This window comes from Liolophura sinensis, chromosome 1 (assembly GCF_032854445.1).
Source record: "Liolophura sinensis isolate JHLJ2023 chromosome 1, CUHK_Ljap_v2, whole genome shotgun sequence".
NCBI lineage: Eukaryota > Metazoa > Mollusca > Polyplacophora > Chitonida > Chitonidae > Liolophura > Liolophura sinensis.
Genome location: NC_088295.1, coordinates 81,665,664 through 81,693,158, shown reverse-complemented (window position 1 = coordinate 81,693,158; position 27,495 = coordinate 81,665,664). Strand labels below are relative to the sequence as shown.

Genomic DNA, 27,495 nt, shown 5'->3' with positions numbered 1-27,495 from the left:
ATTAAGTAGTATGTGATATATCAGGAGTGGAAAAACCTTTATCTTAATTATTGTCATCTTTATAGTAAAGGTCTGCATACTTGAGCAGGTTTTATCCAGCTTTTCATAATACAATATGCATGAAGTACATGTGCCAATTTTTCACAGTTAGGCCTACTGATACCGCAGACGACTTGAAGCACGAATCTCATACCAGAGGCAGAGCAATTGTACTATTATTCTGATTCAATAAAACGAACTTCTTCCAGCTCTTTGACTTCTGTTTTCATTTTTCTATATTTCAGGGATAGATCCATATTACCAGGACAACATTTACGATGACAGAGACATTTACCATCCATATGGCTGATGCTCGGTTCAAGGGACATAACTCAAGGCTCAGATCAAGGGAGATAATCCATGCCTTATCCACTTCCATTGCCACATCCAAAACACTAAAGTGATTTCTATTCGTGATGATATTAAAGTTCAAATCTTCACCAGAGGAAGGAAGACTGCAGTAACATAACAAATGTTTGATACATATGTGTGGATTGTGTATGGATTGTTGGCTCCCAGAACAGTGAGCAAGGCCCGAAGCTTGGATGGAGTTAAAGATGACCTCTAATCTACACTTATCTGTCAAAGTCATTCTACTCAGGAATTCTGTCTCCTCAGGAAGGCTACTTTTCTAATTGATTAGCACAGAGTACCTATTGACCTGCATCTTCTTTGTGGACTTTTCCTCCTGGGAATTAAATTATTACCTTCAGCCTGCATTTACTAAGGCGTGAACATTTTTTGTGAAATTTCATAATTTTCCCAGCCAGTTGTCATCTTGTATGATACTGCAGTGCTACTAATGTGAAAAGAGGGAAGAATTTCAGAAAATCATAAAGGAGATTTCCTCTGAGGCAACTTTGTCTTTTACATGAATTTCAAACTCATTTAATTTTTTTCAAAAGCTTCATAAGTAGATGATTTAGAACATACGTATAAAGTACAGCAGGATCATAACCATCAACCCTACACCCACTGTGGCCGGAGGATATGGCGATGGTCGGCCCATGGTCAGCATACGAGGCACCAACCAAGCACTTTCATACGCGTACCGTGGCACGATCCTCCGGCCATCGTATGCGGACTCTCGGCGGACCATCAGCAGGCTGTTGGCTCATGATCTTCAAATGTTTTAACGCTGAATACGGACTGATTTCCTGTAAACCATGATGTCTTTTATGAACACAGTGGTGGATCACAGCATATTTACTAACACATGGATTTTGCACAAAATTCGAGTTTTAATAGCTTACAGTTTGGGACCCCTGCTGCTTTGGACAGCCCCACCCCCACCCGCCACCCAACCCCAATCCACTGTCCTTGAGAACAGGGGATTCAAGTTGGTATAAAACAAGCTATAAAATGTTTTACATATTTTGAGAATATTCCTCTACCTATCCATGTATAAACTATGAAAATACAACAAAGAAAGTAAAAATCACATCGGTAGATTTTTGGTACCTGTAAAAGAAATTCATTAACACAGTTCCAATCCAATTTTTGCTGTTACTTTCGAACAGCCCAAATAAATACCTTCCACAAAATATCAGCCTCGTCTGTGCACATGTTATGTTAAAAATCGGTAAGTTCTAAAAATTTATAGAAAAAGTTGCACAAATAATACAAGGCCTACAGTGTACATCTGAAGTCGTCACATCAAACTCCAGCAAGTGAATGAATGTCGTAAAATGATATGCTGACCATGGCACCATCACGCACGGACTGTTGGCGGACCGTGGGCCTACCCTACGCCAACCCTATGTTGACGGGGTGTTTGATAAGGGTCCGACCAGGGTCAGCATATTGTGAGCGTATGATACATGGACCATCTGAGCACCATGGGCATAGAATTGATAGGATCCGGCAGTACTGTAACTCAGTGGTATGAAATGTTTACCTCACAAAAAGCCTTGTACGTCTGATAAATCCATATGAATTCTTTTTCACTATTATAAAGGAATCATATTTTTAAGATTTAAATAAAATTAAAACATTGGAGACAATCACATTATCACTTTCCTGTGATCTTTTATAAATATTGAATGTAATGTTAGTTTTGGATGACTAGTGGGTTTAACATTTTCCTTAATTTTTTAAACTATTTTATGGCTCAATCTATTCGTTTTACTTTTGAAGAGCTGTGATAAAATTTTATTTATAATTTACGTAATTTTATAGATGCAATAGTTCAGTCATATGGTACATTGTTTTAGTTTAATCCATTGACAAGGTTTAACATACCCTTTGAGTAGCTTCTGAACATTTTACAATTGACCCATCTATCTTATGTGCATGTCAAATAAACTGTACATGAACTCACCTGTAAACAGGCTGTTTATTGTGTTGATGTTTGTTTTAAGAGAATAGTTATTGTACCCTTATCCAATATCTTCACATAACTGTCAGAAAAGTATAAATTAAGGCCTGTGTGCATTAAAAGCCATTTAGTTGTCTGTGAAATTTAAAAAAAAAAAAAAAAGAATCAAGTTATGGTGCTAATTAATCATGGGCAATTATGATTTTTTCTAAACTCTGTCATCATCAGCTTTGACGATATCCCAGAATTGTAGCTTTGAAAAAATCCCGACCATCATATTATGATTTCACATTTACAACATTCACATTTACAACATTTCACATTTACAACATTCAGAATTCACAGTAGAAGGATGTAAATCGTGTAGTAAGAGATTTTAAGATAGTACAATGTAGTTGTCTGTGTGTAAGAATTATACAGTTAATGATGTCACTGGTAGGAAAAAATCTGACAGAAAGACTTATAATTATTGAATAATCATGTAAGCTATAAACTCAAGTTTGTTGAGTCAGCTGCTTCTAGCTTTGACAGGTATTACAGTAAATGGCTGACAGTTTCACCCAGAAAAGGAAGTGACAAATAAGTAATGCAAAACATTACTTCTAGTGCTGAAACTAGGAGAGCAATAGAACTCCCAGGATCAGACGAAAATCTGCCACTTATTTATGGTCGTGGGTGAATTTTTGGGTCATTTATGGTAATGATACATCACATAAGGAATCCTGACACCAGCTACCAGTCATTGATGTATGTCAATCAAGTATTATCTCACGCTCAGATGCTGTTCTGAGTCAAATTTGCGTTATTTGATGCCATTTCTGCCTGATTTAAAGTAAAACAATGCTAAGTATGAAGTAAAGTTCAACATACAGACAACTGAAAACTATGCATGAAAATGCTTTCATTTATTTTTTTAGATTTTTTAAGCGTGTTGAAAGGCATTCAAATATTTGAATACTATGGTGAGCTTTATGAGCCATACTGATGGCATCTAGGAACTCTGATGTCAAATCACCTTTTATCCTGATGTTAACCAGAAGTAATTTCAGTAATTGCTTACTCATAGGTAAAACAAGTTATTCTAACAATCAGTGTTGTGATAGAGTGAAATAAACTTCCTGTGATGTGAATTCCTAATCTCTGACGGTCCATAAAGCCCACCTAAGAATTCAAATGTTTGAGCACCTTAAACTTTCACAAAAATCTAAAAAAAATAATTTTGTGCATAGTTTTAAGTGATCTATTTAGTGATGCCTACCTTGATTTTTAGAGGTCTTTCAACAGCACGGAAGGAGTGTTACTTTCTCCCATCAAGTAAAATGAACACTTCCATAGGGTTGTATAGTGTTTTTTTTTAGTGTAATTCCATTTGAACTATGGTGTTGATTCCATTTTGCAAGGTTTCTTCCTCACATCAATCAAGATTCAGCCTAGCTTCTCTTGGAACTGGGATAGCTCTTCAAGTGTTGTTCTGGGCACACTTAATGGGGACATAACTCTAAAGGCATGCATTTCGAGGACTTTAACTCTTGCATGTGCATTTTTCAATCAAAAGAAAACTTCTAATTACAAATGCCAGTATCGAATATTCTGTATACTGAAGATGAACTTTTGGTTTTCTTCATGTACTCATAATAATGAAATTACTGTCTGTGTATTAAATATATTATTAATAGAAGTATTTGTAAGTCACTTTATATGCAGAAGCCTGCAAACATGTACATGTTATATATCCTATATTAAAAAGGAAAAGATCAGTTTAAGACCACAGAAGACCACATGGACCTATTTTAAGGACAGTTTCATAGCTTTAGCTTTACTCCTATACTGGACTGGCCCTATGAGTCTCAATGTACAGTTGTGTTATTTTGTTCACTGTTTGTGCTGTTCATGTTGATGAGTACTTCCCTCTTGACTGACTTTCAAACTGTATTATTATAACATTGTATAGATATGCCCAGAAAACTTCTGAAAATTATATGTATGTATGTAAGTAAAATGTGCGCTTTTAATGACAGTGGCCGACATCATAAAGTGCTGTACTGAACCAGGGGTAATTGAACAAGGCTATGAAGACACAGTTTGATGAGATTGGACAGGGCCGTGAAGAAACCACTAAACCGCTCTATCCAGCGCCCCTCTAGTGTACCTGACAAACTTCTGGACATAAAGCTATGGCTGTGAATTTTTTTCGTGAACACATTTTATCATTATCTTTTAGATTTATCCTATTTTTTGTATCCTACCTTTACAGGAAAAGTGGCCAGGATGAAGCCAAAAGGTACAGATTTGGATATGTCTATGCTTAAAAACAAAATGGAAATTATCTTAACAAATAATTGTATGAAAAGAGTAAAAGTGAAAGTATGGTCCATAAAAAGGATGCACATGCATGCGGCTGAATGTTGTCACAGTAGTATGCAAAGATTTAAACCATCATGATTGTGTCCATGTAGTCCAAATTAAAAGCTGAGAAAGTGAAACTGAAATGAGTGTAATGAATGATTGTGGTGTAGATATATTCCTAATCCCGTTTTGTTATTAATACATTTTTGTGTGTGGGATAAAATAAGGGATATTTTATCAATTCAGTGCAACCAAAGGAGGTAAAGAGAGATCAGCGGCCCTATCCCTTTCCAGGAAACAGTGAGTATATTTTCTCTAGATTAATTCTGGTCAAAATGGTAAGCTGTCAGTTATTTATGTAGCACCGCCTATGAAAAGTAAATCTGAATTCAGCTGATGTTAGAAGAGAAATGAAGAAGGTTGGTGAAAAATGGAAGTGTCCAAACTTGTCACATCCTTCCCAGCAATACCTAGAATCAGTTTGCCTCCATGTCTCACGTGATTAAGACTGAAAATCTACCTGACAGTAAAAATGTCAGTTGATTGTGACCTCTTTCCACAAGTGGCTTTAGTAATAGTCACCCTGTACAGTGTATGAATTTGTCTGAATTCCTGAGGTAGTTTTCACACGGCATATAATTTATTTACATCATTACTGAATTTTTAAAATTTCCGTGTTTCCTGGAAGCTGAAGTTGTGTATTGTTGTGTTACAGATAGTAATACATGTGGGGTATATAAATGTTAACATTGTTAAGGGGAACTCAAAGATTCATAAGCACTTAGATGTTTTCTACCTTGATTTTTCAGGGCATATTAGAAAACTGCGCCATCTATTCTATGCTGCATGGTTTATAAAAATCCTGCAAGCTTTAGCAAATAAGGTAGAACTACTCTTGATGACTTGGTGAAAGGGTGGAGAAACAGTAATAACCGTTCATTGAATGTATTGTGCACTTTGATGTTAATTGATGAAATAAGTAAATTCTGAAGACAAACTACGTATTTTTCATAAGGACATTTATTTGGAAATGTTCACTTTGTGTTTCAAATATATAACATAACACAAATTAGCCTGTGTGGAGTTAAACAATGTCCAGACATACTTTATGCCTTGTATTTGTAGCTAGATCCTTATATAGTAAAGCTGTATAGAAGCACCTCTGCATCTAGTGAATGTAATCTTACGTTTTGATAAATGATTGCATAATTCCTCCTGTATTACTGTAGTTTAGAGACTAACTTGCATTCCAAATGTAGATGTAGTACACGCTGAGTGCTCCTATAGACTGTTTCTTTTAGAGAGTCGTCTATATTCAGCTGTCTGTAAAATCAGTCATACTCACTTCCGAAATTGCCTTTAGTTAGAGACATGTAACAACACAAGCTCTGCACATGGATATGTTGGAAGTTCATATTCTTGCAAAACAAATTAAATTAGAACACTTTTTCTCATTCATAATGTTAAACTTCATAAGCTTAGTTTCAACACCAGGAACTCATGGCTTCGGGTGACATCATAATTATTAAAAAAACAGTGGCATGCTGAGGATTGTGCTTGGAGAGTAATTTGTTTTACAGTAGATGCATCAACATGTGGTAAGAACAAACTCCACGCAGTAACACATCCTACACTACACTCTCAGCGAATAGACTACATTGTTTTCTATAACAAAATTTCATAACATGCAGATTTGTCATAAGACACTTAATTTGACATGTAAGGAGATGAGTAGCAGCTTGTACATCCAAAAAATCTCACTGTTTCCTTGTTAATGTAGTAATATCTCAGGTTGATTTGGGCTACATCAGTGATGGTGAGTGACACAAAGGTAGATGAGCAACATTCATTTGCTCTGTGATGAGGAATGTTGCACCCATTAGAATGCTAATTAGAAACATTTATTAATGGTGGGAGATCAATCATGAATCTCATGCACTTTACACTATCTGAATCGAATTCCTGTTATACACGCATGAATGTACTACCATGACACACATGAACATGTCAAGCCAGTGTTAGCCTTTCTGTTTTACCATTGGTAGTAAGCACTTTAGATGCTACATGTAATGTCCTGCTAATCACAGATACACTTTAATAATATGCTGGTTCTATCTCCCGGTTTTCCTATAGCTTATTTGTGTCCTTAGAAGTTATGATTTGTTTAATTTCATAATCTTATATACTGAAAACTTAGATATTATAAGAAAAGGAACAAACCTGATGTACATGTATACTTGTGAATAAATGAAAAATTTGAAGTTTTTGTAAAACACAAGAATATTCCTTTTTAAAAATACAGAGCATTGTCATTTTAGATATCATACTGTAGCCACATTCCACAAGGAATTGTATACATATAGAATTCTTTCTTTCTTTGATGGTTAAAGTTTAGTTCACATGTGTAGTATATTGTCCAAGTATAGTAAACTTACTGTTCCAGAACAAAGGTACCCGTCCCAGCACCGTGTTTTTGTTTGGACTGACCCTGAAGGAGATAGTTGCTGCTCTCCACAGGATATACCTGAATGTGAGCATTGCCATAGTTTTATAGGTTAATTTATTTATTTATTTATTTGACTGATGTTTTACGCAGTACTCAAGAATATTTCACTTATACGATGGCGGCCAACATTATGGTGAGAGGAAAACATGCAGGGCCTGGGGGAAACCCATGACTATCTGCAGGTTGATACTAGACCTTCCCACGTTTGGCTGGACTTGAACTTACATTGATTGCATTGGTGAGAGGCTCCTGAGTCATTACGCTGCGCTAGTGCGCTATCTTTATAGGTTGATTTTTGTACAACCTGTCAATAGTTGTTTTGTGGTACATGCTGGTTATGGCAGGTTGTTTTATGGTACATGTTGGTTATGACAGGTTGTTTTATGGTACATGTTGGTTATGGCTTTGTCCCTGTGGTACATGTTGGTTATGACAGGTTGTTTTATGGTACATGTTGGTTATGGCGGGTTGTTTTATGGTACATGTTGGTTATAGCTTTGTCCCTGTGGTACATGTTGGTTATGACAGGTTGTTTTATGGTACATGTTGGTTATGGCTTTGTCCCTGTGGTACATGTTGGTTATGACAGGTTGTTTTATGGTACATGTTGGTTATGACAGGTTGTTTTATGGTACATGTTGGTTATAGCTTTGTCCCTGTGGTACATGTTGGTTATGACAGGTTGTTTTATTGTACATGTTGGTTATGACAGGTTGTTTTATGGTACATGTTGGTTATGACAGGTTGTTTTATGGTACATGTTGGTTATAGCTTTGTCCCTGTGGTACATGTTGGTTATGACAGGTTGTTTTATTGTACATGTTGGTTATGGCATTGTCTCTATGTCCATCTTATATGTACTACATGTAAGTATTGTTTTAAGCATAGTTCCTAGAAAACATCAATCTTTGTAGAAGTGATTCTTCTACTAGATACTAGATTCCAGAAATGAACTTATCAAGATGAGTGTCTTAATTATTTACCACTCACACGTGTAGATACCTGTATGTACCTAATTAGAGGTACATGTAAGACTTTTTGCTTCCTAACAGACTTTCAATCAGTGTGATTTCAGAAACAAGTTAACGTACTTGTACATTTGTACTGATAGTAATTAATCAGGGCCAGATAATTTTGAAAAATATATATATTCCTGCCATGCCATGTTTCTAAATCTTTTTCATGAATTCTAGAAATTTAGTACTTGTAACCTATATAAGGTTTTAGATGAAGTCATGAAAAGTAGATTGAATCCTGCTGGTTTAAAAAGGTGCATTTCAACATTTCTTTTTCCGACCTGTAGATGACTAGTCTCTGTGATATTGTATTCATCATGCTTCAGACAGCAATATTTCTCTCTACCGAATGATATTAAACTGATTTGTTGACCAGTGCGGTACTTGCGTTGTCAAAACATGAAAGTCATGTAGGTCCTCATAAACCTATGAACCCATCTGGTCAAACATGACATTCAGCTGAAGAGAAAATGTTTGTTCTCTTTCCCATTTGTAGCCAGAAGGTGCATTGTTCCCAAAAATACAAGGTCTGATATCCAACAATGCCTTGGACCTCACCCAGCTGGTGAGACCCAGGACTGGAGGAAACCCAGAAAAAGTGCTACTGGATGAATTTCAATATGTGGTGGAGCAGATTGTCTTCCACATCACAGAAATCATGGTGAGTGCAGTGGATACATGTATGGTGGAACAGATTGATGTCCACATCACAGAAAACATGGTGAGTGCAGTGGATACATGTATGGTGGAACAGATTGATATCCACATCACAGAAATCATGGTGAGAACAATGTATACATGTATGGTGGAACAGATTGATGTCCACATCACAGAAATCATGGTGAGTGCAATGTATACATGTATGGTAGAACAGATTGATGTCCACATCACAGAAATTATGATCAGTGCAGTGTTTACATGTATAGTGGAACAGATTGATGTCCACAACACAGAAATCATGATGAGTGCAGTGGATACATGTATGGTGGAACAGATTGATGTTCACATCACAGAAATCATGGTGAGTGCAATGTATATATGTATGGTGGAAGAGATTGATGTCCACATCACAGAAATCAAGACCAGTGCAGTGTTTACATGTATGGTGGAAGAGATTGATGTCCACATCACAGAAATCATAGTGAGTGCAATGTATACATGGATAGTGGAACAGATTGATGTCCACATCACAGAAATCATAATGAGTGCACTGTATACATGTATGGTGGAACAGATTGATGTCCACATCACAGAAATCATGATGAGTGCAATGTATACATGTATGGTGGAACAGATTGATGTCCACATCACAGAAATTATGATGAGTACAATGTATACATGTATGGTGGAACAGATTGATGTCCACATCACAGAAATCGTGATGAGTGCAATGTATACATGTATGGTGGAAGAGATTGATGTCCACGTCACAGAAATTATGATGAGTGCAATGTATACATGTATGGTGGAACAGATTGATGTCCACATCACAGAAATCGTGATGAGTGCAATGTATACATGTATGGTGGAAGAGATTGATGTCCACATCACAGAAATTATGATGAATACAATGTATACATGTATGGTGGAACAGATTGGTGTCCACATCACAGAAATCATGATGAGTGCAATGTATACATGTATGGTGGAACAGATTGATGTCCACATCACAGAAATCGTGATGAGTGCAATGTATACATGTATGGTGGAAGAGATTGATGTCCACATCACAGAAATTATGATGAGTGCAATGTATACATGTGTGGTGAAACAAAGTGATGTCCACATCACAGAAATTGTGATGAGTGCAATGTATACATGTATGGTGGAAAAGATTGCTGTCCACATCTCAGAAATCATGATGAGTGCAATGTATACATGTATGGTGGAACAGATTGATGTCCACATCACAGAAATCGTGATGAGTGCAATGTATACATGTATGGTGGAACAGATTGATGTCCACATCACAGAAATCATGATGAGTGCAATGTATACATGTATGGTGGAACAGATTGATGTCCACATCACAGAAATTATGATGAGTGCAATGTATACATGTATGGTGGAACAGAGTGATGTCCAGATTACAGAAATCGTGATGAGTGCAATGTATACATGTATGGTAGAACAGATTGATGTCCATATCACAGAAATCATGATGAGTGTGGTGTATACATGTATAGTGGAACAGATTGATGTCCACATCACAGAAATCATGATGAGTGCAATGTATACATGTGTGGTGGAAGAGATTGATGTCCACGTCACAGAAATTATGATGAGTGCAATGTATACATGTATGGTGGAACAGATTGATGTCCACATCACAGAAATCATGATGAGTGCAATGTATACATGTATGGTGGAACAGATTGATGTCCACATCACAGAAATCATGATGAGTGCAATGTATACATGTATGGTGGAACAGATTGATGTCCACATTACAGAAATCATGATGAGTGCAATGTACAGTGTATACATGTATGGTGGAACAGATTGATGTCCACATCACAGAAATCGTGATGAGTGCAATGTATACATGTATGGTGGAACAGATTGATATCCACATCACAGAAATCACGGTGATTGGATTGATTTGGTGTTTAAGGCTCAAGAATTTTTATGATGACAGAGGTGTAAACCACTAACCTTCACTGACAATTCTCTTGAATGTGGCCAAAACCACAACAGCAGGATTTAAACATGCAAATCATGTTTTAACCGTGTGAGCCACCAAGCCCTCCATAAATCATGGTGAGTGTAATACATATGGTGGGCAAGATTATTGTCCATGCCGCGGAGATCTCCGAGTGCAACAAATCATCATAGTCATAATGGTGAGTGCAATATAGATATATATGGTGGGGCAGATCTCACAATCAGGAGTTGTGGTGAACTGCAGAATTTTGTGGAACACAGTGTCTTCAGCTTCACAAAATTCAGGCAATATTATTGTTACTGTTTTCTGCAGCAAATTTTTTTATCGTATTAACATAATGGAAACTGTGGTGGATTCTAATATCTGTACAAGAAAACATTTATGAATTCATGAAGAGCCTACATGTATCAAAGGACAATCACTGTTTCAGTGCAATATTTTAACATTCCAACATTACAATAATCTTTTGTAGCCAAAAACTGGAGTACTTGGCACTCATAAAAAGGCTGGTGTGTTCGAGATGATAATGAGTGGGAAGAGGTATCCAGACGGCTATTTCTGGAAGGTTGAAATGGTATGTGTTACATTTTGGATTACACAGAGTGTAGATTCTGCACACCATCATGTATGTCATTGTAGTGTTAGGTCTAGCTTGGGTGATGACACCAACTATGATGTTGGTGCTTTTTAGTATAGATTTTACTGTGTTAAGGTAAACCCTCATTTGCTCAGATTTAGTTTTGTCAAATATATATAAAGGTTTAAATGTATAGTTTGTATTTTACAATCTATGAACAAACTTAAATATTTCACAAGCCTTGATACTGTGTAATGGCCAACAATGTTAATCTTACTTTTTTGTTTACAAAAGGATAAGCTACAGTTCAATGAATCTGGTCGCACGGTCAATGTAGGAGATGCGGAAGCCTATTTGCTAATGACCGGTATATTTTTCTCCCGTGGCTTGGTGTCAACAGTAAGTGTCTGCTCACTGTAGCTTGGTGTCAACAATACATGTAAGTGTCTGCTCACTGTAGCTTGGTGTCAACAGTACATGTAAGTGTCTGCTCACTGTAGCTTGGTGTCAACAATACATATAAGTGTCTGCTCACTGTAGCTTGGTGTCAACAGTACATGTAAGTGTCTGCTCACTGTAGCTTGTTGTCAACAGTACATGTGAGTGTCTGCTCACTGTAGCTTGATGTCAACAGCATATGTAAGTGTCTGCTCACTGTAGCTTGGTGTCACCAGTACATGTGAGTGTCTGCTCACTGTAGATTGTTGTCAACAGCATATGTAAGTGTCTGCTCACTGTAGCTTGTTGTCAACATTACATGTAAGTGTCTGCTCCCTGTAGCTTGTTGTCAACAATACATGTAAGTGTTTGCTCATTGTAGCTTGGTGTCAACAGTACTTTTAAGTGTCTGCTCACTGTAGCTTCGTGTCAACAGCATATGTGAGTGTCTGCTCACTGTAGCTTAGTGTCAACAGTGCATGTGAGTGTCTGCTCACTGTAGCTTGGTGTCAACAGCATATGTAAGTGTCTGCTCACTGTAGCTTGGTGTCAATAGTACATGTGATTGTCTGCTCACTGTAGCTTGTTGTCAACAGAACATGTAAGTGTCTGCTCACTGTAGCTTGTTGTCAACAGTACATGTAAGTGTCTGCTCACTGTAGCTTGGTGTCAACAGTACATGTGAGTGTTTGCTCACTGTAGCTTGGTGTCAACAGCATATGTAAGTGTCCGCTCACTGTAGCTTGGTGTCACCAGTACATGTGAGTGTCTGCTCACTGTAGCTTGTTGTCAACAGTACATGTGAGTGTCTGCTCACTGTAGCTTGTTGTCAACAGCATATGTAAGTGTCTGCTCACTGTAGCTTGTTGTCAACAGTACATGTGATTGTCTGCTCACTGTAGCTTCGTGTTTACAGAACATGTGAGTGTCTGCTCACTGTAGCATGGTGTCTACAGTACATGTAAGTGTCTGCTCACTGTAGCTTGGTGTCACCAGTACATGTGAGTGTCTGCTGACTGTGGCTTGGTGTCAACAGCATATGTAAGGGTCCACTCACTGTAGCTTGGTGTCAACAGCATATGTAAGTGTCTGCTCACTGTAGCTTGGTGTCAACAGTACATGTAAGTGTCTGCGCACTTAACCTTGGTGTTAACAGTACTTGTGAGTGTCTGCTCACTGTAGCTTGTTGTCACCAGTACATGTGATTGTCTGCTCACTGTAGCTTTGTGTCAACAGTACATGTAAGTGTCCGCTCACTGTAACTTGTTGTCAACAGTACATGTGAGTGTCTGCTTACTGTAGTTTGGTGTCAACAGTACATGTAAGTGTCTGCTCACTGTAGCTTGTTGTCAACAGTACATGTGAGTGTCTGCCCACTGTAGCTTGTTGTCAACAGCATGTGTAAGTGTCTGCTCACTGTAGCTTAGTGTCAACAGTACATGTAAGTGTCTGCTCACTGTAGCTTGGTGTCAATAGTACATGTGATTGTCTGCTCACTGTAGCTTGTTGTCAACAGAACATGTAAGTGTCTGCTCACTGTAGCTTGTTGTCAACAGTACATGTAAAAGTCTGCTCACTGTAGCTTGGTGTCAACAGTACATGTGAGTGTCTGCTCACTGTAGCTTGGTGTCAACAGTATATGTAAGTGTCCGCTCACTGTAGCTTGGTGTCACTAGTACATGTGAGTGTCTGCTCACTGTAGCTTGTTGTCAACAGTACATGTGAGTGTCTGCTCACTGTAGCTTGTTGTCAACAGCATATGTAAGTGTCTGCTCACTGTAGCTTGTTGTCAACAGTACATGTGATTGTCTGTTCACTGTAGCTTCGTGTTTACAGAACATGTGAGTGTCTGCTCACTGTAGCATGGTGTCTACAGTACATGTAAGTGTCTGCCCACTGTAGCTTGGTGTCACCAGTACATGTGGGTGTCTGCTGACTGTGGCTTGGTGTCAACAGCATATGTAAGGGTCCACTCACTGTAGCTTGGTGTCAACAGCATATGTAAGTGTCTGCTCACTGTAGCTTAGTGTCAACAGTAAATGTAAGTGTCTGCGCACTTAACCTTGGTGTTAACAGTACTTGTGAGTGTCTGCTCACTGTAGCTTGTTGTCACCAGTACATGTGATTGTCTGCTCACTGTAGCTTTGTGTCAACAGTATATGTAAGTGTCTGCTCACTGTAACTTGTTGTCAACAGTACATGTGAGTGTCTGCTTACTGTAGTTTGGTGTCAACAGTACATGTAAGTGTCTGCTCACTGTAGCTTGTTGTCAACAGTACATGTGAGTGTCTGCCCACTGTAGCTTGTTGTCAACAGCATGTGTAAGTGTCTGCTCACTGTAGCTTAGTGTCAACAGTGCATGTAAGTGTCTGCTCACTGTAGCTTGTTGTCAACAGTACATGTGATTGTCTGCTCACTGTAGCTTCGTGTCAACAGAACATGTAAGTGTCTGCTCATTGTAGCTTCGTGTCAACAGTACATGTAAGTGTCTGCTCACTGTAGCTTGGTGTCAACAGTACATGTGAGTGTCTGCTGACTGTGGCTTGGTGTCAACAGCATATGTAAGTGTCCGCTCATAGTAGCTTGGTGTCAACAGTACATGTAAGTGTCTGCTCACTGTAGCTTGGTGTCAACAATACATGTAAGTGTCTGCTCACTGTAGCTTGTCAACAGTACATGTAAGTGTCTGCTCACTGTAGCTTCGTGTCAACAGTACATGTGAGTGTCTGCTGACTAGCTTGGTGTCAACAGTACATGTAAGTGTCCGCTCACAGTAGCTTGTTGTCAACAGTACATGTGAGTGTCTGCTCACTGTAGCTTGGTGTCAACAGCATGTGTAAGTGTCTGCTCACTGTAGCTTGGTGTTACCAGTACATGTGATTGTCTGCTCACTGTAGCTTGTTGTCAACAGTACATGTGAGTGTCTGCTCACTGTAGCTTGTTGTCAACAGAACATGTGATTGGCTGCTCGCTGTAGCTTGTTGTCAACAGTATATGTAAGTGTCTGCTCACTGTAGCTTGTTGTCACCAGTACATGTGAGTGTCTGCTCACTGTAGCTTGTTGTCAACAGTACATGTGTGTCTGCTCGCTGTAGCTTGTTGTCAACAGTATATGTAAGTGTCTGCTCACTGTAGCTTGGTGTCAACAGTACATGTGATTGTCTGCTCACTGTACCTTGTTGTCAACAGTACATGTGAGTGTCTGCTCACTGTAGCTTGTTGTCAACAGCATATGTAAGTGTCTGCTCACTGTAGCTTAGTGTCAACAGTAAATGTAAGTGTCTGCGCACTTTAGCTTGGTGTTAACAGTACATGTGAGTGTCTACTCACTGTAGCTTCGTGTCAACAGTACATGTGAGTGTCTGCCCACTGTAGCTTCGTGTCAACAGAACATGTAAGTGTCTGCTCACTGTAGCAGTAACTGTAACAGTGAGCAGACACTCACATGTGACACTCACTGTAGCTTGGTGTCAACAGTACATGTACGTGTGTGCTCACTGTAGCTTGGTGTCAACAGTACATGTACATGTCTGCTCACTGTAGCTTGTTGTCAACAGCATATGTAAGTGTCTGCTCACTGTAGCTTAGTGTCAACAGTAAATGTAAGTGTCTGCGCACTTTAGCTTGGTGTCAACAATAATTCTTTGTTCACAGTAGGTTGTAGCATTGTGTAGCATTGACATGGAGGCACTTGTAAACATGTTGCTGAAAAATACACTTGTATGCATCTAGTTTTTTTATGATCAGGGGCAGTATTATGATGTAGCTGCGTTACTTCACACAGTGTAGGTACTTTTTTTTTTAATACTTTGACAGCTATAAAACAGGCTGCTGTGTTGTCAACAGCTTGAATATTTCTGTCAGACTTTATCATTAATGGATTTTGTTCAAAGTTAATTTAAACCCTTAACAAGTGAACTTGCAAGCTCTATGCTCAAGGCCCCATTGATTTGATCGCATTTAGATAATGTTGGTGGTTTCATTGGGACTCCGCCACACCTAAAGGTGATCACCATTAGCATGGCATTAAAACTTAATGAAGAAAATAAATAATTTGTCATTGTATGCTGTATGTAAGCATTTTAAATGAATGTCATTATCTTTGGTATACAATACTTATTGTAAAATAGAACATAGTGACTCTGGAGTCTCTCCCATTAATCTGCTTGTCTGATATGACTCACTCCTAGATACTTTTGAATCCTGAAGAGTATGGTGTGCACACTGGTACCTTGTCCAGCACAGGGGAAGGAAACCTGAAACTGTTAGCTACAGTGATTATGTACCTGGTGAGAAAGGTGGCAGTTAACCCTGGAGCACCACCCATGGTAAGTCTGCATGTGCACATGTGTTTATGTACAGCAGAGGGAGGCATGGTGTATACATCAGCTGGGAGGATCTCTTGTCCTTTCATACTGTCAAGCAGTCAAAGAGAAAATTATTATTACAATATAAGGATACTGCATAGTCATCTCAAGACAAATATTGTTCAAAGAGTTTGGAGCTCTTGTGGAGAACTTTCAATTCCAGATATCCCATCCAACAACATGTGTTTTACTGTTCTTATGTATGGAAAAAATTCATTAAAAAAATCAAAAAGTCTGAAGTAATGCAGACGTTAAAAAACATTCAGAAATATTGCTTGGAGAAGCCAGCTTGTGCTGTACGAACTTTTATACAAACCAGCAGATGACAGAGAGAAGATAAGGGGGGATAACTATAGTAGCATAAATGACAAAATCGTTGGCTATTGCCACAAGATCACTGGCTGTTGCCATGAGAATATGGGATATATTACTTTGAAAGTGTACATGTAGGCTCTTTTCCTTAAGATACTTCCAACTGCACATCAGGATGTTGGGAATATCCTGTGAATATTGTCAGATCATTGAAAACCAAATATCACTGTATGATGTACATGTGTTATAACAAACAATTCAGCCTTATTGCAGATTGTTTTAACGTCAGCTCTCTGTAAACACGCAGTTGTGCTAGCTAGTATGCTCCAAGTACATGTCCACAGGTGTCCTTCATCAGAGTTAAAACTGATGCTCATTCCTAATTCATTATCATTGATCGCCAGTGTATTTGAATGTTCATATGTAACAAAATCAGAAACCAGAGATAAATAAATATGAAATTGCATAGCTAAAAACTTCAAAATACTGTTTTGTCATATTTCTATGTCTTGATGAATGTTTATTTTTCCGGTTGTTTAGGACACTCCGCAAAAACTGACCGAGTTTTTGTTTACGGACAAGGACATAAGAAACATCTTAACAAAGATGAAGAAGACCATGGATTATGCTGAGGTGAAAGCAAACATGTTTCTCTGGCAACTAACAGCCTGGTAGAGTATTATGTAGATAACAGTAAATGAATCACTTCCATGTTCATGTTGAATTTTAGTCATGGAAAAAAGAATGATAGTTTTGAAAGTTGTCTTTCTATGTTTTGGTTGTACAATTAGTACCAGAACTTTTTTACCCGCACTTAAGTGTCCTTCAGTATCACCTGGTGTGGAATGGTTGATGTAGGACTCTGGGAATCATTTAACAAAGTTGGTGGATCAAAGCTTTTGACACACTTTCTAATGCTTCATAATACAAAAGAATACAGAAGAAACTTTTCTGCTCAGAGATGGAGCAAAATATTCTACAACAAATTTGGTTTTATTTCGCGTTGTAAATCTAGTAGCTTTGCACTTGAATCAAAGTTACATGTTTGCAAGTAGCAGTATTAAAGTGTCACTCTGAACTGTCATTTCAAATTATTTCAAACAACACATGCTCATGACATTCAGAAAATAGTTTACTTGATGACTGCAGTTTTCATTTTGAAAGTTCACTTAGTACAACAATTTTTTAAAGATTTATAGAGTTTTGTGTGGAATAAAGATGAATGTGTATAATGAGTAGTAATGATAAAATTTGATTTTCAGGGCTTAATGAGAGACTGGGCTAAAGAGTATGTGAGGAAACTGAGAATAGCTGCTGTTTCCACAAACAAGGTCTAAAACTGTTCAATTTTCACATTAAAATTGGAAGAATCTGGAAAACATGCCTGGACAGTGGTACATCTATGTAACCAATCTATTTTGCATGTGAACAGAGACACATGTTCATAGAAATTATGTGTGTGGTTAATATTCATTTAGAGGCCTCCGTGGCTCAGTTGGTTAGCGTGCTAGCGCAGTGTTATTACTCAGGAGCCTTTCACCAATGCAGTCGTTGTGAATTCAAGCCCAGCTCATGCTGGATATTTTTTTTTTTTTTGATTGGTCTTTTACGTCGTACTCAAGAATATTTCACTTATACAACAGCTGCCATCATTACGGTGGGAGGAAACAGGGCAGAGCCTGGGGAAACCCACGACCATCTGGATGTTGCTGGCAGACCTTCCTACATATACACCCAGAGAGGAAGCTAGCATGTACTGGACTTGAACTCACAGCGACTGCATTATTGAGAGGCTCCTGGGTCATTACGTTGAGTCCCAGCGTGTGGTTAATAGTATGCCATCATGCACATGTGAAGTGCATTGTGGTGTGGCTGTACAGGATCACTTGTAAATGTGCTGTAACACAAATAAGCTTGCTGGGAGAGATATAGAAGGTGAAAACTGCCATAAACGCGGTGTCCAAAATGAAATAACCATCTCCCAAATCAATAAATATCTCCCAAACCAAACATCTCTCAAGCTGAAGAGACATCTCCCTAACGAGATAACCATCTTCTAAATGGAATTAAGGTCTACAATTAAAGTTTGCTGAACAAGCACTTTTTTACCCAGCTCACTTTGGGAAAGTCTGGAAACAAATAGTTGTGGTCTTTTTGATTCTACACTGTCTTAATATAAACTTTAATTTAATATAAGACCGGACAATGCAACTACATGTAGCTCATCCTGAGCTCATGGTACTCGTAAGTTCTTTCTTGGTTTCAATTACAAAAAAGTGCTCCCTGTTTGTTGGGCTAAAATTGCTTCTTTTACTTACAACTTTGTTATGGAGATGCTTATTCATTTTGGGAAATGCTGGTTTGGTTTGGGAGAGGCGTTTTTGGCATGGTTTAGTTTGGGAGATGTTTATTTGGTTTGGTTTAATTCGGGAGATGTTTATTTGGTTTGGTTTAATTTGGGAGATGTGTATTTGGTTTGATTTAAGACGATACATATTTTCATTTGCGAGATGTACTTTTGGCGAGACTTGGCATTTGTCTTCCAGTTTGTTTCAAGGCAACCTACCTTCACTTTGTGTATGTTCATGTTTTAAGAAAGCAAATTTACTACTATTAAAGACAACAGAGTTAGTGTACGTGTAGATGTATTACTTGAGTGTGAGAGCATTTTGCTTGATTTTGCTTTTGTAAGACGTAGATATGTTTATCAGTATATGATTTGTAATAAATCCTGTTAAGACTTCCAAATACAAATTGATGCAATGTTGGTTTAGTGTTATTAAGTATTTACCTTAGTACTTAATATAAATTATATTTCCAAATCATAACTTTGTTGGTAATAATTTTGTCTTTGGTCAGTTTATAATTTCATCTGTTCTTTCTTCAGTTTACCTTAGACATATGAATTAAAAGATCAGGTAAAAGTCATGAGAAAAGTGCATGTATGTTTGTTTCATGTAAGCGAATATATCTTTGTAACTGGTTAGGTTTGTATGTCTAAGGTGACTGATCAGTGTAGTTAATGTCATTAGCCTATAATGTGTACATTGTATACTATTAGAAACCCTAATACATGTATTCTTTTTCGTTTATAATAAAATTCAAGTAGAATGTATTCTTTGTTACAAGCTGATGACCTTTTTTTTTGATTTTTGATACAAGCTGATTTTTTTTTAAAGTTTCTCACATCTGGCTTGTAATCGATTAGTTGATCAACATCTTTGAGCATCTGTCCAATATTATAATCGAATATCACCTGTAACATAGTTCTCACAAATTTGCAATGATGGATGATCAGTGATGGTGCAATTATTAAGGGCATGCAGTGACATGATTGCAGCTCTCTCTACAGATTCATTGTCACTAAGAACATGTGTTGTTTTTCTGTGCCTGCACACATACGTTACCTGGTGACTTCATGTACATCACATTATATCTCCTTAGTTTGTTTCTTTCAAGTTTAAAAAAATACTTTGTACATTATTTTGATCATATTGATATACCCATTTGCAATGTTGTCTGCTTGTAGCAGACTGGCCTTATTCTGCCTCATTGTACTACTCTGTTAAAGACACCAGGTATGACACACTGGTCCGGATGAGCTGTTTATCTTTCCTAATGCCCATATGTGTTTATTTATTATTGGTGTTTTACACTGTACTCAAGAATATTTCACTTGTACGATGGCGGCCAGCATTATGGTGGGAGGAAACCGGGCAGAACATAGTGGGGGGGGGGGGGGGAACCCACCACATTGTGGCTGCTGACAGACCCTCCCACATACATGTTTGTGCACCTTATTGCGTCTTGCCCGTGATCTGGTTTATACTGTCCTCTTTAGTACAAGGTAAGGTCAAAAAGGTCTTTATGCAACTTCCGTTTTCACTATAAGGTGTACTTGTCTGAGAACAGCAAGTCACAAAACAGAACGTTCAAATATGAGAATGCAATGCTGATTTGCACATTTATTTCTTGACTTCTAAACACTGACTTGCTGTCATATGTTCAGGAAATTATCACCCATGAATTATTACACTGATTCTCAACTCTATACACTTGGCAGCCGACATATATATCTGGAGATTAAGACAATATTTACAGCTCATTAACAGTCAAATGTAAACAATGCTAACTTCTAATAATATAACTATACACCTTGACATGTGGAGTACATTCAAGCCTGTGTAAAGATGAAGAGATTTCACCAGCTCCAGGAGCACAGTACAAATACTGACACAGAAATCCATATATATATATATATATATATATGTAACCTAACAGCAGACCTCAGAATCCACTAAAGACACAGAAAAAATCTGTCAAAAATAGTTAACACTTTCAGTGATGACTGAATCTTGTTTGGAACAAGTCTTTTCCTTAAATATCAACACATGACCACTGGATATTGCTGAAGTATTCACTCCACATGACTAATGTCATAATATAATAGATGGGAACAAGCTTCGCTGCTATCCATTATTCATAACATAAAAGAGAACAGAAAATATTACAGTTTAGTGAAAGAACATCAACCTTAAAAAAAACAATGCATGCATAACAAGCGAAGTGCATACAGGTAATAAACAGGTTACGGAGATCAAAGACAGATCTCACCTGTGGAGGCAAGGTGGGGGGGAACCTATACACCAACAAGCGTGGGGAAAGACTTAACTTACATATATACACTATGTACTAATAACATATACAGATTAATTAGTGTAGACTTCTATTGAGCACTAATCACAGGATCTGAGGCTTCACTACCCTTGCTAGACGGACAGAATTCAGGAGGACAACAAGCAGGTGAAATTAACAACCAAATACAGGTGTGTACTAAAAAGATCCAAGTGACTGTTAAAAGTGAATATAAATACATATATAGTTAAATTATTTGCTGGCAACAGAATGGTAAGCCCGGCATAAAACAATGTTGGGCAAAAAAATGGCAGTGACTATCTCTGTTTCAGTGACTAGACGAAGTAAAAATGCTAATTACAGGTATAGGAAGGTCAGTATTACATTACTGTGAAGAAACTGACAAACAGATCTGCTTACAATTAACAGTGCACCTGATCTAACATTACTGTCAATCATAACCTACTATAGCAGCTAATTACAAGGCAATCTCTCACTGGTGCCCTTACTATCTGTCCGAAATGAATGTAAAGATCCTAGTGGGGCTTTTGTTTAACTGCCCTGCGCATCAGGTGGGGTGGTGTGTTGAGGTGGTGTATGCATGTACATACATAATATAAAATATTCAGAGTAAACATCCAGGTGATAAAAATCATTATCAAATCCTTAAAATTTTGAAATAAAAACTATTTTCCAACTGCAACTGTCTTCCACAGTTTAACAGAGAAAGCGAATTACCAACACATTTAAAAGAATTAAAACAGTTGTAGCTGAATAATATATGAAGCAAGCTCTGGATAAAATCAGTCATGAAAATATAAAACAATCCATGAAGAGATAGCATGTAGAAGTTTTTGACTGAAAGAAGGCATGGTTCATGAGAATGTTTTTGCAGCAATTTCTACGATTTACCCGAAATTTTCAAAACCCATGTATCAGTATACTACAGGTATATAATGGCACCACAACAAACACACATTAATGATTGGAGATGGTACTGCTAGCAACATGCTGGGGTGACTATATACATGTACTTGCATATTTATAATTACATGAATAATCCAAGGTATCAAGCCGTCAGACATCACAATATCCAGTACTCATCAGTGTATATGATTTGCATAATTAGGAAGGTAGCTATCACAGTCTGGTACGATAACAGGTCTGACTGTACAAAGATGTCTTCATGTTACAGCAGAATTGAGATGGCATAAAGCAGGCTTGTATATGGCAACACAACTAGATATGGCACATGTTCATGTCCAGCAATTGTAATAAGTTAGCAGTCTGCTGTCTCCCCTGCTAGTCTCCCATGACTACAGCTTCTTAACTGTATTTATGTACAAGTGTTTCATTGGTGTTTTACCTGTACTCAAGAATATTCCAATTACACAATGGCTTCTTACCTGTACAAGTATAGTGTATTATACAGTATTGATTGGGTCAAGTAATTACAAGAATGCAAATCAGTAAGTTCCACACTGTATCAATGCTGTGCTTGGCATGTGCAGTACTGCTTAGAATGTTCCATATACAGATCCCTATGTTCCATATCTCAAGTATTTATACACCGTAATTCTGGTACATATATAAAACAACTGGGTCTTCATATTACTTGTGAACTTGTATTTGCACTGTAGAATATTGATCACATTTTCAATTATTATTGGAGTTAGCAACAGGTACACACATGGACATGTACCAGAGATTACTTTGCACCAAGTTGTATGACCAATGTCAATGTGTACTCCATGGCTGCAGGAGGACAGATTGTAGCAGACTGATACTTCATTGTACTATCACTACACAGTTAGTAGAGTGAATACTGTAGCTTGAGGGAGGTTGTAGCCAATGGGAGTGGTTTTGGGATGTGTTGTTCCAAACGCTCTCAGACATTTAAATAGAAGTCTACAGTATTATGTCATAAGGCAGTTTCCTCACGACGTCGCTCTTGGCGTACGTCTAATCCATCTTCATCCTCAAGGATGCGCTCCATGTCACTCAGAGTTTGCGCTGTTGATCCGCTTTGCAGTCGGGCCTGTTCCTTGCACTCGTCCTTGACCCGCATTAGGAGGCGTCGGAGTTCGCGATTGTTAGGGGCCAGTTTGAGCGCCTCCACAAGATCCTGTAGTGCTGAGGCGTATTGACTGTAGATAAACAACAACACTAACACATTAGGGGCTTGTGTAACAGTTATATGACCATATCAGGAATTATTCTCCTCATTATTCACAACAGTGTTTTTTATTCCATGAAGGTACATTTGTTCTACAAATTTATGCCAGCTTCTTTTAATGATGTACATTATACAGGTACATAACCAAATGCATTTGACTTTTCAGTGTCACAATCTGTTTAATTTAAAACTACTTACAGTAAAGCCATACTTGTGATATAAAGCTAAGAATTCAAAGACCAAAATACATGGTGTATACATATATATGTGTATGTGTGTGGGGGGGGGGGGGAATATATGAATATGGAATTTTCAAGGAAAACAAGTACACTACTGCATTCTACACCTACCCATCATCTCTTTTGGCTCTTGCCCTGGCGTAATATCCCTCAAATGACTTAGGTTTCATTTCTAAGGCTCGTGTTGCCAGCTCTATAGCACCAGTGTAATCCTGTCAACACAGATTAAACATTTAAGTTTCAGTAAGAGACACAAGAATAAATATGAAAGCGCACAAACACTTCATTGGTGCTTAGCACATGCTCCTTACATTCACACATATCAATCAATGTTTAACAGGAGGAATTCTACAGGGTTGAAATAATTTACATACATGTGTGTTATTGTCAATTCCTTACAATGATGTTTTTAATCACCAAGCATTCTCAAAAATGTGACAAAAACAGTTGTGAGCAGTTTTATACATTATGTTCAAAACACCTTCAAATAAAACAGGTATACACTAACCGCCAGTTTTCTGCGACAGCGTGACAAATTTAAACACAGGCTAAGCTTGAGATCACGGAAAGTTTTCATTTCTTCCCCCAGAATGTCCTTCGGGAATTTCTTGAGGGCGTATTGGTATCTCTGGCTGGCTTCTTTGATGCGATTTTTCTGTAATATAAAACATGAAACAGCATACAGAAAACAAATTCTACACAAATCTAACTTTTCCAGGTGGGGTTCACTAATCTCGGATCAAACTGATGTTAATCTCACTAATCTCGGATCAAACTGATGCTATCTGTACTGATCAAGCAGCTCCAATGTCCATCTGCTGTTTGTTCAATCACACTCTTTCTACAGTATTTTGGGAAGTGAAGTTCGGCTTTTCACATCACACATTTTTGTTTTGAGAAGACAAGCCACACTGACGTTGTAAATGACGTTGATCAATACTAGTGACCAACCTTGTAGAGTATATTGCCATCCTCCATCAGCTTGTTTAACAGTAACAACATGACATCTTGTTTGCCTTCTGCCATAGCCCATGTGGCAGGACCTATAAAGAGAAATGATGGTTAATTTCAAGTAGAACTCAACATCATGAACTGACAAAAACCTAAGTTTTCTTAGAGTGGAAATATACTCTCCAGGGACCATTTTTATATTTTGTACTGAAAGCAAGAATTTCAAAACCTGAACTCATATCATGACAGACTAAATAACAGACAATGTCATCAGGTTTGGTGTTGATGATGCAAATACACAGCATCATCCTATGTCAAACTTTTTAAATAAGTGAAGCAGCTCTTCTAATACAATGTTGAGATGAAAAACTAAGATATCATAAAAAAAGTTATAGCTGTGGAAAGTTCAAAGCGATAAGACTTGTAATAGTTTGTAATAGGCTTCTGCTAGCGGGAGTGGCTAATGTCTGCTGATATATTAGAAAGGCCAAAATTTTACGAGGACAAGCAACGCCACACAAAAATATGACCTGTAATACAGATTTTAATTTGAATATTTACCTAGTTTGGCCCCTTTCTTGAGGAAACAGATGATGACAGCAGTATTCCTGCTGCCAATGGCTCTATCCAGAGGCCTCATCCCATTGTAATCCACATGTTCAAGGTTAGCTCCCTTCTCCAGCAAGTACTGCACCTGATTTACACAAAACATACATCCATTATGTGTAGATGATTTCTATCAGACATGCTATAATAATGATCTTATAACTAGTAGTTAAACAATCATTAATTAATTAAACAATCATCATTTTGTGCATTTTCAATGATAAGACTAAAAGTACAGTAAAGCACCTAGATCCATCTTCAACGTGGTCTCTGCTGGATGAGACTGCTTACAAAATCAATATTTAATATGCACTATTTAATACTTCCCAGGAAATAAGACAGGGGTGCTATTTTGTATTAACCTATTGCCCAACACATCATATCCAGAGTCCATTTACAACTTACCACCTGTGGATCTCCAAAGAACGCAGCCAAATCTAGCGGCTGGCGTCCTGACTTGTCTGTGTGATGAAGATCTGAGCCTCGCTCCAGCAGAGACTGAACAACATGTAGGTGACCCTTCAGGCAGCCCCAGCACAGGGCAGTCAAACCCTCCTTGTCTGTCACAGTCAGAGAGGCCCCTGTAATTGAGAAAAACATGTGGTCAGCATGAAAATTGGAAAGCACTGAGTTATCCCCCCTTACGCCAATAACATGTCCTTGTGTACATGAGGAACCTTTCCAGCCTAGAGTATTTGCTGTGTAGCCAACTATTCACCCCAACAATTGCTTTGGTGTTTTATGTTTTACGGAGCAATGGTCAATTCAACATTGCAGACATTTCAGAATTGTACAAATAAGAGTGGCCTGCAGATCAAATATAGCCTTAAACTGTACTGGTACTACATTTATAACAAATTTCTCTGAGTAGTGAATATAAGAGAATGGCTACCTTTAGAAAGAAGCATTTCTAGCACTCCAATGTGGCCTTCACTTGCAGCGATCATCAGAGGTGTGCGCCCATGCTTGTCTGTCTGCTCTATGGATGCCCCGGTCATCAGTAACAGGTCTGCGATCTCCCACTTGCCCGCCTTGACGGCACACATGAGTGGGGAGAAGGTGTTACTGTTAGCCAGCTGGGTATCCACACCCTGGGAGATAAAGAACCGCACTATGTCCTTCCTACTGTTCAGGCAGGCTGCTGTCAGCACTGGACAAAAACAAGGTGCACTGAATCACTCAAAACTGACATAGTATGAATGAATGATGAATGAATGTTGAAGCCATATTGTGTTGACTGATGTACTATTGTATGTCATGATTGTATCAATGTCTGACCTATTGAATAACAGAGTGCTTTTCAGTTAATTATGCATATTTATTACAATAAACCATGTCTTTTTCTATAACAGAGAATAGAACCTAGCCAAATTTATGGCATCAACTAAATTAAAGTGTTTCAAAGCAAACAATTTTTTTAAAATTCTTTTTACTGTATAACAAGGCGAAAATTTTGTCTGATTTTCTTTCAAATCCAACAGAATTTCAAGCAATCCATCTGATAATTACATCAGGAACTAACTTTGCATACACAGGCATGAATGAGCTACCTGTTTCTCCCTGGAGTGTGTCGATGCTGTTAATCCCATAGTCTTCTCCTCCACCTTTGTTAGATTGTAGCATGTATTCACAGATCTGAAACAAATCAAATCAATTCCAAGTCAGATGTGTTTGGTTTTTGCATGTAATATTTGTCACTAAGCTATAGGTACAGTGTGTTAACAATGCTGGCAAAGGAAACATCAACAGTGCTCTTTCCTCTACCAAAAGAGAATGACCACTGTCTGTTCTGTCACTTCACCAAAGTCAAAATCTTCATTATCTTTTTTTTCACTTCAATTATCCATGTAAATGCCCATTTCACGTACACTGAAAGATAACACATGAATATACTTTCTATCTAGTCACTACAAGAAACCACATGTTTTCTGAACTGAAAAGACAAGAATATGGTTTTGTGGATACAAGTACTTCGTTGAGTACAGAGGATACATCATAGGCTTACGTTTTTATGTCCCATGGCTGCCGCTGCGACCAGAGCTTGTTGCATGGCTTCCGTCCTCCCGAGCTGGTCCTCATGTGTCTCCCAATCACACTGCAGCAGGAAGGCCAGGACATCCAGGTGACCATGCTGAGCCGCGTGGACCAGGGCACACTGACCTGTGTTGTCACGGTGACACAACTGTGGATAAGCACAGTAATATCAGAACTCATGTACTATCACAATTTGCACAGTATATTTAATTGGTCTGTGATGATGTTGGAAATCAATTTTGTGGAAATGTAAACAGGAAACAGATTACAG

General features: G+C 38.0%; 2 protein-coding genes across 8 annotated transcripts in view; one reads left to right on the top strand and one right to left on the bottom strand.

Annotated features, from left to right (window-relative positions):
• The window catches only part of LOC135464640 (uncharacterized), a 32,855-nt gene extending 15,597 nt beyond the window's left edge, over positions 1-17,258 (top strand). The window contains 9 exon segments of the mRNA XM_064742107.1: positions 4,611-4,637; positions 4,949-5,002; positions 5,512-5,585; positions 7,146-7,232; positions 8,721-8,885; positions 11,362-11,463; positions 11,761-11,865; positions 16,095-16,232; positions 17,124-17,258. Of these exon segments, the coding sequence (XP_064598177.1) occupies positions 4,611-4,637; positions 4,949-5,002; positions 5,512-5,585; positions 7,146-7,232; positions 8,721-8,885; positions 11,362-11,463; positions 11,761-11,865; positions 16,095-16,232; positions 17,124-17,258 (887 nt within the window).
• Positions 17,259-20,858: 3,600 nt separating this feature from the next.
• Positions 20,859-27,495, bottom strand: part of LOC135461773 (protein TANC2-like) — a 92,549-nt gene continuing 85,912 nt past the window's right edge. For all 7 annotated transcript variants that reach the window (XM_064739002.1, XM_064739003.1, XM_064738997.1 and 4 more), the window contains 9 exons: positions 27,196-27,372; positions 26,741-26,825; positions 26,083-26,340; positions 25,596-25,771; positions 25,146-25,278; positions 24,585-24,676; positions 24,142-24,288; positions 23,745-23,845; positions 20,859-23,365 (listed from right to left, as the gene is read on the bottom strand). In XM_064739002.1, the coding sequence (XP_064595072.1) occupies positions 23,140-23,365; positions 23,745-23,845; positions 24,142-24,288; positions 24,585-24,676; positions 25,146-25,278; positions 25,596-25,771; positions 26,083-26,340; positions 26,741-26,825; positions 27,196-27,372 (1,395 nt within the window). In that variant the 3' untranslated portion in view covers positions 20,859-23,139. The remainder of the gene's footprint in view (positions 23,366-23,744; positions 23,846-24,141; positions 24,289-24,584; positions 24,677-25,145; positions 25,279-25,595; positions 25,772-26,082; positions 26,341-26,740; positions 26,826-27,195; positions 27,373-27,495) is intronic.